Source organism: Tachysurus vachellii, chromosome 15 (assembly GCF_030014155.1).
Source record: "Tachysurus vachellii isolate PV-2020 chromosome 15, HZAU_Pvac_v1, whole genome shotgun sequence".
Taxonomy (NCBI): domain Eukaryota; kingdom Metazoa; phylum Chordata; class Actinopteri; order Siluriformes; family Bagridae; genus Tachysurus; species Tachysurus vachellii.
The window spans coordinates 17,841,660-17,853,108 of NC_083474.1; the positions used below are offsets into that span (position 1 = coordinate 17,841,660).

An 11,449-nucleotide genomic window follows, 5' to 3' on the forward strand; every position below is an offset into this window, starting at 1 on the left:
ACGCCTGAGATAGGCACAGGCTCCCCGTGACCCGAGGTAGTTCGGATAAGCGGTAGAAAATGAATGAATGAATGAATATTTTTTCCTTTTACCAGCTGTGCAGTTTTAGATATTTTTTTTGGCAGTGCCAAAAACTAGGCTGCATATTTTTTTGTTTGTTTACGAATCAATTATCTAATTTATAAATTCAAAACAAGTGATTCAGATTTGTGATCCGCATTAAAAAATGGAGGTCTGAGGTTTGTTTTAATCGAATCACAGCATGGTCCACATCAAGTGGGGTTGTTCTGGTCCCTTGCCAAGTAACATGATTGGTTTAATTCATTCATGTTCCCTGTTGTCTGTATTTTAATGATTTTGTGTAAATGTTTATTACATTTATTGATGTGTATAAGTAGACTTTCATGGAACTGGTGGATTGTAATAGCTCATCTTTGTTGTAATAGTGCTTATTTGATTTAAAACCTTATATAATTTTATAGTTTCTGGCAGATTATATGTTTATGTTCACCTAAATAAAATTACATCACAAATGTACAGTGTTGTGGACGTTTTGGAGAAAATATCACACTGGTAGGCACGGGCAAGAGTAAAATGGTTCACAATTTATTTGTGCCACTGTGGGAAGCGAAGGTCCTTGTGTAGCATGAGAGTAAGAGCCCTGATCATTCATTATATTGAGGTTTTATAAACATGATTTAAACTGAAAAAAGGAAAACATCGTCAGTCATTGGCTACATTACAACATTTAATCATCTCCTGATCAGTGGAACCTTACCAAGGTTTGCTTAAGCTGTTTTTGAGCCTGAGTCTCTGCATCTTGTCTCCAGCTCATTCTGACACTCATCTTTTACACAAACAATCTGTGGTAACAACAAAGTCTAGTCAGAAGCAACATCTAGTCATGTACAGTACACAGAAGTTCAGACCCTCACAAAAAACATTTTAGTAACATTTTCCATCACAGTAGTTACTTTTATGTCATACTATCATTTGAAATTATTTTCTTGCATGCATCTATCTACTAAACTAATAAAAATTTTAAATCCATGACTTGAAGCAATGACTCGTTTTCATTGTGGGCAGTCAAGCCTTCACCAACTCCAAAACAGTACAGAATAATTATAATGGCCTATTAAGGAAGTCATCTCTTTGAATTAAGTCCTACTCTGACCCCAGTTGGTGATAGGAGAACTGCAATGTCATGGCAAGCAATTCTTTAATCTGTCAAAGTTTAAGATTAACAGTACATACTGCATGACCACTATCAATCAATTAGATAAGAATTCACCTATACAGTCGTATGCAAAAGCTTAGGAACCCCTGACAATTTCCAGCTTAATTTAGCAGAAATAACAGCCTCTAGATGCTTCCTATAGCCTGTAATGAGTGTCTGGATTCTGGATGAATGTATTTTGGACCATTCCTCCTTACAAAAAATCTCCAGTTCAGTTAGGTTTGATGGTTGCCGGGCATGGACAGACCACTTCAAATCACCCCACAGATGTTCAATCATATTCAGGTCTGGGGACTGCGATGGCCATTCCAGAACATTGTACTTGTTCCTCTGCATAAATTCCAGAGTAGATTTTGCGCAGAGTTTTGGATCGTTGTCTTGTTGAAATATCCAGCCCAGGTGTAACTTCAACGACTGATTCAACATTATTTTCAAGAATCTGCTGACATTGAGTGGAATCCATGCGACCCTCAACTTTAACCAAATTCTCAGTACCGGCACTGGCCACACAGCCCCACAGCATGATGGAACCTCCACCAAATTTTACTGTGGGTAGCAAGTGTTTTTCTTGGAATGCTGTGTTCTTTTGCCGCCATGCATAACGCCCATTGTTATGACAAATAACTCAATCTTTGTTTCATCACTCCACAGCACCGTATTCCAAAATGAAGCTGGCTTGTCCAAATGTGCGTTTGCATATGTTACAAACCTTTTTTTTAATTGTCTAGGGAAAACAAGCATGCAACATTAAAACACTGAACGTGTACTGGAAAATGATTACACACCATTAAGTCAACAACGTTTTTGTTTATTTTAGTGAACCCATTCATTCATTCATTCATCTTCTACCGCTTATTCGAACTACCTAGGGTCACGGGGAGCCTGTGCCTATCTCAGGCATCATCGGGCATCAAGGCAGGATACACCCTGGACGGAGTGCCAACCTATCGCAGGGCACACACACACACTTTCATTCACTCACGCAATCACACACTATGGACAATTTTCCAGAGCTGCCAATCAACCTACCATGCATGTCTTTGGATCGGGGTAGGAAACCGGAGTACCCGGAGAAAACCCCCGAGTTACGGGGAGAACATGCAAACTCCACACACACAAGGCGGAGGCGGTAATCAAACCCCCAACCCTGGACGCGAACGTGCTAACCACTAAGCCAAAATATAATTATTTACCTAAATTAACAAAATATATACATTCATTAACCAAACCAAACAACAAACAAAACGTCTAATCTACAAGTCAACCATCAATATTCACAAAAAAACCCTTCAGCGTCCAAGACGCCATAAATACACTACCCTTACTCAAAACGAAAAATACAAAGAGTGGCACATGTCACTAAACTAGTGTTCTATACAACAGTTGATGGCTCAGTGTGGCACATGCGAAGGTGGCCGATTTTGTGCTGTTCCCATCAGAACAGAAGTCTTTAAGCTCTGAGTGTGGCGAACACTTGAGTTGAAGCTCTTTCCTGCCGTCAGACTTTATGCTGACGACCTATTGCATTTAACTGAGCTTCTTGTGCGTCTTGATGTCCAGCTGTTGCTGATGCTGTGTCTTTTTGGTTTCATTTGTATTTTCTCTTTTCTGGTTGTTCTGTGTGTTTGTTTGTTAAGTGTGTGGTTGCAAATGGGTTGTGTTATAACATCTACAGTAGTTGCCTGTGACGCGTGAGTGCAGCAGAATGAAAAAACAGATAAAACTGTCCTTTTGACTCGCGTGTCCTTTTATGTTACTTGTCCCCTCCTCTAACAAGCATTTCGAAAGTGGGGTTCGTAACATAAATGGGGGCTCATCCGGGATCACTTTGTACAGTATGTATTGTTTCCAGAGAGTTCATCTGTTTGTAATTAACGTGATATGTTTGGTGTGGAGCGAATCGAGATTGTCCTCCACATTCTCCGGTGAGTCAGAGTAAGCCAACAGGACTGTGCTTAGCGCCAGTTATGGCTACGGTTTACTGTTTGTTGTTTTCTTTATTATTTTAGTGTATTTTGTTTGGAGGTATTCCGGGGGAGAGAGAAATCTCTTAATCGATACCCTCCGAAGAGGATGTAATTAGACTTCCGGTTAGGCAGGTAGGTACGGAGTGTTTGTGGATTTTGCTTATTTGTTTCATCACCGTTTTTGTAAAACTTTTGACATAAACAAATTCATAGATCAGCCTGGTGTTGAGGGGTTAGAGGCGTGTCGGAAAAATTAATTGTTTCTGATCACTCAGCGCTATGAGATTTCTGTTTTTAAAACACAGCGTAACGCGGAAATATAGTCTTGTATTATGTCTGCTTTGGTTGATAAAGGGATTTTTCCTCTGGTGGAGACTGTTTCTGGTCCCGCGGAAGTCCTCCTTCACGAGTTCCGGTTGGTGATCAGTCTACTTCTCTGACTGTTGGTGCAGAGGTAGGTCCACCATTCTTAATGCCTAAATTCGACCCAAGTTCTCTTTCTACCGAGGCTTCACCTGAAATTAATGCGGATGTGCGTTTAAAAGTTCATTTAGCTCGTCTACAATTAGAGACTCAGGATAGAGCTCAGGCAAGACAAGATGATTTAAAATGTCAGATTGAAATGTATCAAATTGATGCTGATAAAAAAGTGCGACTTTGGCAGGTGGAGTTACGGATTATACTTCTTTGCGAGAGCTGATGTTGATTGAGGAATTTAAGAACTGTGTTCCAGAGCACACTGCTTTGTATTTAAACGAACAGAAAGTCAGTACGGTGCAGCAAGCTGCTGTATTAGCAGATGAATATGCTGTAATGCATAAAACAGTGTTTTATAAGCGTTCGAGTGATTTTGGAGGTCCGGCACCACATGAGATTGTCTCGGACGGTAAAAGCAAATGGGTTCCTAGTAGTCCAAAGTCTCGTAGAGAGTGTAGTTATTGTCACAAAATAGGACATGTGATGGCAGAATGTCATAGCTTACAACTAAAACGCGAGCGACAAGATTCTTTGCCTGTTCAACCTCGAGATACCGTTTTGGTGAAAACTGTCTCCTCATCCTGCACTACTCTTCTAATCTTGATCCCTGTTTCCAACCTTTTGTGTCTGACGGATTTGTGTCTTTTAAATGGTGTTGAAAGTCTCAAACCAGTGCAAATTTTGCACGATACTGGAGGATCTCAGTCCTTCATACTGTCGAACATTTTAGATTTTTCTGGGGGTTCTGCGTGTGAGACCAACACGATTGTGCAGGGCATTGAGATGGGGTTTGTAACCGTTCCCCTCCATCGTATATGGATAACTTCCGAATTGGCATCTGGATGTTTTGAAGTCGCAGTTCGCCCATCGCTACCTGTGAAAGGTATTGACTTTATAATGGGAAATGATGTAAATGTAACTGATGTAAAATGTAAAGGTAACTGATGCTCTGAGCAGAGATATGCAGTCTGATGTGGTGGCTGAAATGTTGCCTGATGTTTTTTCGATAAGTGCCGTTACGACACGAGCACAAGCAAAACGTGACGTTCAGGAGAAGGTTAATCTTAGTGAGACTGTCTTCTCAGATATTCTAGGAAATGATGCATTTCCAGAATCTTTGCACGCTGCTAAAATCACTCTTACTCTGCCTAAAGATGATGTGGATGATGGTTTGGAGGTATCCATGGAGGTTGTAAGGGGTGGTAGTTTGAAAAACTCGTATGTTTTGTTAACTCTTCCCAATCAACTGTCTTATTTGTCCAGTGAACAACAGCAGGACATTAAGAAATTGTTGGATAGTTTTCCGAACTTGTTTAATAATGTTCCTCTGAGTACTAATGTCATTGTGCATGATATTAATGTCAGTATTGCATTGCTCATTAAACAACATGCATATCATTGTCCGGTAAGAATACGGGAAGAAATGAAATGCGAGGTAACGTATCTTCTGCAAAATGGATTTGCTGTTTCAAGTACCAGCCCTTGGAGCTCGCCATGTATTTTGGTGCCAAAATCTGATGGATCTTTTCGTTTTTGCATGGATTTTAGAAAGATTAATTCCGTCACTGTGCCTGATGCTTTTCCGTTGCCACGCACTGATGATTATATCGATAATCTTGGTGTGGCGCAATATATTACAAAATTAGATCTATTAAAAGGTGCAGGTGCCTTTAACTGAGCGTTAACTGAGTGTTTGGCCTGCGAAACGCACCGGCGACGTTTCAGCATTTGATGTCCATGGTTTTGGGCGAGGTTTCGAACTGTAACGTCTATCTGGATGACGTAGTCATCTATTCGTCCACCTTAGCTGAACACTTGTCAATCTTGCACGATGTGTTTCATCATTTATCTGCTGCGTCTCTTACATTAAATTTAAAAAAGTGCAAATTTGCTAAAGCTTCGGTCACATACCTGGGAAAACAGGTCAGAAATGGGCAGGTTCGGCCATTAGATGGGAAAGTGTCTGCTGTTCTTGAGTATCCGGTACCCACTACAAGGTGAGAGCTGCATAGATTCCTTGGAGTGGTTGGATACTACTGGTGTTCCTGCAAGAACTTTTCGAGTGTTGTTGCTCCTTTAACTCGATTGTGTAGTCCTAAAGTTGATTTCAGTTGGACTAATGAATGTCAACAGGCATTTTTGTCTGCAAAATCTCTTTGCAGTGCTCCAGTCCTCTCTGCTCTGGATGTGTAATGAGCATTCCAGCTGGAGGTGGATGCCAGTGCTGTTGGAGCAGGAGCTGTTCTCCTACAAGAGGGTGCTGATGGAATAGCTCATCCCGTATCCTATTTCTCTTCTAAGTTTAATTGTCAGTGTAACTACTCAACTATTGAGAAGGAGACCTTAGCACACTTATTGGCATTACAGCATTTTAATGTTTATGTGGGAGCCAGTATGTGTCCTGTTATAGTTTATACGGACCACAATCCGTTAGTCTTCCTCAGCAAAATGTATAATCACAACCAACGTTTTATGAGATGGGATCTAATGGTGCAGCCGTATAACCTAGTGATCCGTCATAAGAAGGGATCTGAGAATGTGGTGGCTGACGCTTTGTCACAGGGTTAAACTCACCTTCTGTATACAGAACCAGTTTTATTTTTCCTTGTTTCTCCAAAAGGAGAGAAAAAAAAGAGAACTGTTTCTGTCTTTTTAGGGGTGGAAGTGTTACGGCCTAAGCCTTTTATTATTATTTTAGTGAGGTGATTCTTTGTATTGATTTGGTCTCTTCTCCTTTTTTTCTAGGGTAAGCTCGCCCCTGCACACCTGTGGCCCATTCATAATTGATGCGTCAGGTGGAGATAAAAGGGGAGAGTATACATGCAAAGGGGGCCGATTTTGTGCTGTTCTCAAATAATAATATGGGACGTAACAGCATACCTCAAGCGACTCTGTTTGTGGCGTGTGTGCAGAAAAGGCTTATTTCTCATCACTCTCTCATACAGCTTCACCTAGTGCAAAGTGCGCAATTGTTTGACGATGCACAGTGACACCATCTGCAGCAAGTTTATGTTGTAGGTCTTTGGAGGTGGTCTGTGGGCTGTTTTTGACCGTTCTCACCATCCTTTGCCTTTGACTCTCCAAAATTTTATGTGGCCTGACACTTCTGGACTTAACAAGAACTGTGCCTGTGGTCTTCCATTTCCTCACTATGTTCCTCACAGTGGACACTGACAGCTTATATCTCTGCGATGACTTTTTGTAGCCTTCTCCTAAACCATAATGTATAACAATCTTTGTTTTCCGGTCATTTGAGAGTTGTTTTGAGTCCTCCATTTTGCCTCTCTTCAGAGGAGCGTCAAAGAGAACAACAACTTGCAATTGGCCACCTTAAATACCTTTTCTCATGATTGGATGCACCTGTCTATGACGTTCAAGGCTTAATGAGCTCACCAATCCAATGGTGTGTTCCTATTAATCAGTGCTAAGTAGTTACAGGTATTCAAATCAACAAAATGACAAGTGTGCCCAAATTTATGCACCTGTCTAATTTCATTTTGATGCATATTGCGCATTTTCTGTTAATCCAATAAACCTCATTTCACTACTGAAATATTACTGTGTCCTTCAGTTATTTTGATAGATCAAAATGAAATAGCTGATCCAAACACCCAAATATTTATAAATGAAAATCATGGAAATCGTCAGGGGTTCCTAAACTTTTGCATATGACTGTATGTGCTTATATGCATCTTATTACTGAGCTTTTTCTTTGTCAGGACCAGTAAACCATCTCCACCAATATCATATTGAATGTACCCTCAGCCCTCAGCACTGTACATTTAGTCCCTTTTGTTTACCGTGCTGAACTGATATATAAATATCAAATAATCCCTCACACCCCCACCGCCAAAAAAATAAACATTTAAAAAAAAATAATAATAATAATAATAATAATAATAACAACAATAATAATAATAATCTGTCTTGTTTTTTAGCTGTTTTTATTTTTTTTTGCTTTAATCTATTACAGATTATTTTTGCCCATGACTTCTTGTTTAAAACTTACAGCTTTGTTTTATGTCACTGCTCGACTCAAAATCCCAAAATGGACTACAACGTTATACATATGCTGATCCAGACTCCCATGATCCAGATTATCTACACTGGACTCAATCAAGCACATGCATAAATAATCCAGACTCAACAGAGATTAAATTACATATTGCAATCATGAATACAATCAGCAAAATAATTATATAATTAAAATAATTATAGTCAAAATAATTATAGTCATTATCAAGAGTCTTGCAGTCTGAATAAATCAAGAGTATAAACTCTCTAAGGGTGTGATCAGCTGTTAATGCTTACGTCCAAATGTGCTCAAAGTCTCAACAGCAAGTCAATAAAATCCAGGCAAGACAAGTCTTCCTCCCTTAGTCTGTGAACAGCTTTGTAAGAGCCTGGATCAAAATTTAGGGAAGGTATGATTCAAGTGATGTGGATATGATAGTATTGCATTTTGTATCTTTTAAATATACATAAATGATTTCATTTAATGAAATATTTATTTTAAGCCAAAAGAATATTCTGAACTTATTCCTGTGTATTATGTATTGTAAACAATTATGGTCTTTTTTGTCAGATGGCTACCTATTCTGACACGATGTACAAAAACAGAACCACCAACATACCTGAGGTTATCCTACAAGGATTTATAGGAATTCCTGCTGAGTATTATGGATTGTTAGGAACTTTTTTCCTTTTTATTTATCTGATGCTGGCATCTGGGAACATTTTCATCCTTGTATTTGTGGCATGTGAAAGAAGTCTTCAGAAGCCAACATACATCATCTTCTGTAATCTTGCAATATCAGATCTTGGATTTGGAACTACAACTCTGCCCAGAATCATTGCTAAGTACTGGATGTCTGATATCATGTCATTCAATAGTTGTATCACACAAATGTATTTTGTTCATTATTTTGGAACTTGCACCTCATTTCTAATGGCATTAATGGCCCTTGATCGATTTGTTGCTATTCGTATACCACTGAGATATCCAGTGTTGATTACACACTCTACTATTGCAATTCTTTGTTCAGTGCTTTGGATTGTAAGCCTCTTAATTTTTGGTACAATCACTGCACAAGCCCTTAGTGTACCTTACTGTGGCCCAAATATTATACGTCACTGCTACTGCGACTACATTTCAGTAATTACCCTAGCATGTGCAGACATATCATCCTTGTTAGTCACTACTACTTCCATTGCTATGACAGTACTGTGGGGTCCTTTATTTTATATCATATTCTCTTATGTGGCCATCATTATTTCAGTCATGAAAATCTCAACTAAAGAGGGACGATATAAAACTTTTTTAACATGTACTCCACAGCTGTTAATCATCTGTCTGTACTATCTCCCCAGAAGCTTTTTGTATGTCTCATTTGCTATTGGATTTCGTTTTGCGACAAACCTCAATATTGCATTGGTAATGATGTACAGTCTTTTTCCTGCCCTCATTAATCCTCTCATATATTGCTTTAGGACCAAAGAAATCAAGGACACATTAATGAGGAAATTTAAGCTAAGACAGGTGAGGGTAAATGAAAAAAGTATTTTAACTTAATGAAAATTAAATCTAGTTTGTTTTCATGTGTAATTGATCCATTACATACAATAATGTATCATTTTACAATACAGAAAATAATGGTACCTGTAAATCTGTACTTTCTATATCTTATAACTACAATAAACAAGACAAATGTTTTAGTTGGAACTGATTTATCAGTCAGAATCATTGTTAAAATCAGTTGTATATCAGTTCCATATTCCAATAAAATTCCATATTAAATGCAAATGTAACCTAGAGCAGGATATCATATTATTTAAACAAGATAAATCTTCACTACCAAATAATACTGTACTTGCAAGGAGTCCTGTTAAAGTGCAGCTCTCAAGTATCTTCTTTTCTATGACTAAAATGCAATTTTTAAGTAGTAAATATATTCGGGTTTTTTTTTTTTTTTTTTTGGCCTAGAACATGACCTAGAATATAGAAATATTCAATTACAATATAAAAATGTGACTGCTAAAAAAACAAAAACTGCTTTTTGGAAATCTCTTTGTTCTACCTTAACAAAATTGGTGGCAAATTAGTCAGGAGAACTTGAACTTCAATAATTATGATAAAAACATGTTGATATTTGTAAACAATATCACCAACACATGCTACTCAATTGTATTGAGCTGGAGCTTGATTTACACACACTTCATTCAATTTACTCAAATAGGTGGCTGTATTTTGAAGCTTGAATGATGAGTTCCTCAATCATAAATTACTTAAATTTCCCCATTATTTGATTCCTTTAGACCATCATAATTTACCTTTTGATTCATTTAATATGCAAAATCTACTTTTGATTTTTTTTTTTAGCAATTTTTTGCCAATGTTTGAAATTCAGTAATTATGAAAAACAAGAGATATATAAACAACATGTCTGCCACATCCCAATCAATCATTGCATGTTTTATTACTTGCTATTATTAATAACAGGGTTATTAAGCAATTACAGGGGGATCACACTCCTCAGCCTCCCCGGAAAAGTCTATGCCAGGGTATTGGAGAGGAGAATCCGGCCGATAGTCGAACCTCGGATTCAGGAGGAACAATGCGGGTTTCATCCCGGTCGTGGAACACTGGACCATCTCTATACCCTCGCCAGGTTGCTGGAGGGTTCATGGGAGTTTGCCCAACCAGTCCACATGTGCTTTGTGGATCTGGAGAAGGCATTCGACTGTGTCCCTTGTGGTGACCTGTGGGGGGGCTCTGGGAGTATGGGGTCCGGGGCCCTCTGCTAAGGGCTGTCCGGTCCCTATATGACCGGAGCAGGAGTTTGGTTCGCATTGCCGGCAGTAAGTCAGACTTGTTCCCGGTGCATGTTGTACTCCGGCAGGGCTGCCCTTTGTCACCGGTCCTGTTCATTATCTATATGGACAGGATTTCTAGGCGCAGTCGGGGGCCGGAGGGAGTCTGGTTTGGGGACCACAGGATTTCGTCTATGCTTTTTGCAGATGATGTTGTCCTGTTGGCTTCCTCAAATCAGGACCTTCAGCGTGCACTGGGACGGTTTGCAGCCGAGTGTGAAGCGGCGGGGATGAGAATCAGCACCTCCAAGTCCGAGGCCATGGTTCTCAACCGGAAAAGGGTGGCTTGCCCTCTTCAGGTTGGTGGAGAGCTCCTGCCTCAAGTGGAGGAGTTTAAGTATCTTGGGGTCTTGTTCACGAGTGAGGGAAGGATGGAGCGGGAGATCGACAGGCGGATCGGTGCATCTTCTGCAGTGATGCGGTCGATATACCGGTCTGTTGTGGTGAAGAAACAGACCAGTCTATTTACCAGTCGATCTACGTTCCTACCCTCACCTATGGTCATAAGCTTTGGGTCATGACCGAAAGGACAAGATCCCGGATACAGGCAGCCGAAATGAGTTTCCTCCGCAGGGTGGCTGGGCGCTCCCTTAGAGACAGGGTGAGGAGCTCGGTCACCCGGGAGGAGCTCAAAGTAGAGCCGCTGCTCCTCCACATCGAGAGGAGTCAGCTAAGTTGGCTCGGGATCTGTTCCGGATGCCTCCTGGACGCCTCCCTGGGGAGGTGTTCCGGGCATGTCCAACAGGGAGGAGGCCCCGGGGAAGACCTAGGACACGCTGGAGGGACTATGTCTCTCGGCTGGCCTGGGAACGCCTCGGTATTCCCCCGGAAGAGCTGGAGGAAATGTCTGGGGAGAGGGAAGTCTGGGCGTCCCTGCTTAGACTGCTGCCCCCGCGAC

At 40.3% G+C, this 11,449-nt stretch overlaps 1 protein-coding gene across 1 annotated transcript in view; it reads left to right on the plus strand.

The window, feature by feature from the left end:
* The first annotated feature begins 3,118 nt into the window (after positions 1-3,118).
* The window catches only part of LOC132858578 (olfactory receptor 2AT4-like), a 14,742-nt gene continuing 6,411 nt past the window's right edge, over positions 3,119-11,449 (plus strand). The window contains exons 1-3 of the mRNA XM_060888960.1: positions 3,119-3,162; positions 3,559-3,658; positions 8,267-9,220. Of these exons, the coding sequence (XP_060744943.1) occupies positions 3,119-3,162; positions 3,559-3,658; positions 8,267-9,220 (1,098 nt within the window). The remainder of the gene's footprint in view (positions 3,163-3,558; positions 3,659-8,266; positions 9,221-11,449) is intronic.